Below are 2,402 nucleotides of genomic sequence, written 5' to 3' on the forward strand. Positions count from 1 at the left end.
ATTATAATAACATGTAAAAATAAATTAATCAATAGATAAATTTTGGGGCTTAAATTTAACATTAGAAATGCTTAGAATTTTGTTAACTAAAAAGTTCATTTTGTGAATCTTGAAATAAAAATTACAAAATGTGTTCCCTTTTGCGCGACAATTTCCTGTAGTAATAATTAATTATCGAAAAACGCACTAATCAAAAATAAAACAACACGACTAATCACCACTCTTCAATTGATACGATTTTGAAAGCGAAAATATAAATAAATACGAAACTACATTGATAACCCGTTAGTGATGACCCAGTGGAGTGCTAACTAAATTCATTACTAACCAAAAAGACTATCATCTTCTACCAGGAAAAAGGGGTAAGTTGCAAACAAGATTACTCAAGTAGAAAAAATTAATCTGTAATAATCCACCCCAGTGGGGGTTGGATGATAACAACTTTGAAGAACTAGTGGGTACCACCACCACGTGCTCATCCCCTCTTAAATCAAAAACTAACTTTTAAATGCGTATTTAAGGGGTGGGTGAAAAGTAATTTTCTCATTTTGGACGTTGGTGCTGTGTGAATTTTTGTGTGCGAAATTATGGAAAGTCAAATGGTGGACGGACGCGATTATGTGTACAATGGTAAAAAATAATGGAAATTTCGGAGTGGCACTTTTCGAAAATGCAAAATTTTCTAGATTTTTATCCGATTGAGAAGTCCAAGACCCAATTGGCTAATAAAGAACTGTGGGACCAATTTCATGACTTGCAGACGGAGATGATTATCACCAAAAGTGGGAGGTGAGTGAAATAATCGTGTTTTGTTTTTTATTATTCATTATCTCGACAATGCAAGTCTAATCTATACAAAAAAGAAAATTCCGGAAGAGCAATTTATTGGTACTTGACTTTGATAAATATTTTAAATGAGTTTGAAGTGATGTAAGCCCAGGTAAAGTACAGATTTCTTGTCATAAATTGTTCAAATTTGCAAACCGCATTTCTATTCAATTTCAAGTGGTTAATTGCGCCCTAAAAGCAGGTACTTGACTTTTCGCCCTACACCCCCCAATTTAAATATTTACGACACCCTGAAGTTGTTTACTCGATTTTATTATTTTAGGTCGCACAGTAACGGGAAGTTATTATTTTGTTTAGGCCCAGAATCAAATTGTTTACACAAGTCTGATATTTCGCACTCGACATGTGGTAGCTCTTGCTTCTTTTTACCATTTACTTTTTGTTTCTTTGTCAATTGCTTTGATGACAGTCTTGTTTGTCTGATGGTTAAGGCGCCACAAAACTTGACGATTTTCCAAATAACAAGCCTCGACAGATGCGCCCCCGCCTCTTTGTTTTCTTAATTATAATCCTCCGAAATCAGTCACTTGGCACGTTTCCGGAAATACCGAATTGATTTTTGATTACGGTGATTTGGACGACGTTTCCGGAAAAGTGTGAGAAACTTTTCATTACAAGCGGTGCTTTGGTGTCTCGAGCGGTGCTTTTGACGACGGCTTATCCGGGGTGGTCACTGTCTCAGTTTTTCAATTCTGCGTAGCACAGCTCGGCGGTGGCTTTGGGGGCAAGTCGGGTGTTAAATGTTTGCATAATCCAACAGGCGCCTTTTGAGGGCTTTTCTGACCCTGTTTTCTATTACAATGCGAAAATAAGTTCACCCACGGCTTAACCAGTTCCATTCGCATTGGTTAAAAAATTTGTACGTTTTCGGATTTTTGTCATTTTATTATTATGAATTTTTTCATATTCATATTATGAATAAAGGAGAAAAATTACCTTGGTCAGATTCAATATCATTTTAAATTTGTAGCTTTATAAACAATTTTAAAAACATGAAACCTTTGATTAAAATGAATTCAAAGTATAATTTTAATTTTCTATTACATTTTACCAAAATCGTGCTTATATATACTCATATTAAAAGATTTTATTTTTTTTTATCCGCAAACGTCACAAAAGTGGTCACTTTTATTACTAAATGTCACAACAAAAAAGGTAAAAAATACCTTTCAGATGTGGAATAGAAACTGTTTTTATTTCTATTTTTATTAAAGTGTTTTTATTATATTATTATATTTATTTTATTATACAGGGTGTTTACGGTCTTGAGGTTGAAATTTAAATGAGATGATATTCACGGTAAAAGAAAACTAATACGCTATATAAAACAAAAATTCACATTGTTAAAGGAAATTATTCATTTTACACTATTTGTTTGAGAACTGCTGCTTCGGCTACAACAATGGCCATTAGTATCATTACCTTGTGTTTCACTGTAAATCATAATCACGACAACCAATTTATAATTTTATTATTTTGCCATACATGTTCATAAATTTTGAGAAAAATTAAGAAAAACGAATCAAACCTATTGGAAACCGTTCGCTGAAAGA

General features: G+C 33.1%; 1 protein-coding gene across 3 annotated transcripts in view; it reads left to right on the top strand.

The window, feature by feature from the left end:
• The first annotated feature begins 211 nt into the window (after positions 1–211).
• Positions 212–2,402, top strand: part of LOC123015922 (T-box transcription factor TBX3-like) — a 4,307-nt gene continuing 2,116 nt past the window's right edge. The window contains exons 1-2 of one of the 3 annotated variants that reach the window (XM_044416004.1): positions 212–630; positions 687–789. In XM_044416004.1, the coding sequence (XP_044271939.1) occupies positions 588–630; positions 687–789 (146 nt within the window). In that variant the 5' untranslated portion in view covers positions 212–587. Of the gene's footprint in view, positions 790–2,402 lie in introns of all 3 variants that reach the window. The other 2 variants (XM_044416003.1, XM_044416002.1) reach the window with 2 other exon arrangements.

Source organism: Tribolium madens, unplaced genomic scaffold (genome assembly GCF_015345945.1).
Source record: "Tribolium madens isolate multiple individuals breed KSU strain unplaced genomic scaffold, Tmad_KSU_1.1 Scaffold_19;HRSCAF=116;Tcas5.2_LG9, whole genome shotgun sequence".
Lineage (NCBI taxonomy): Eukaryota > Metazoa > Arthropoda > Insecta > Coleoptera > Tenebrionidae > Tribolium > Tribolium madens.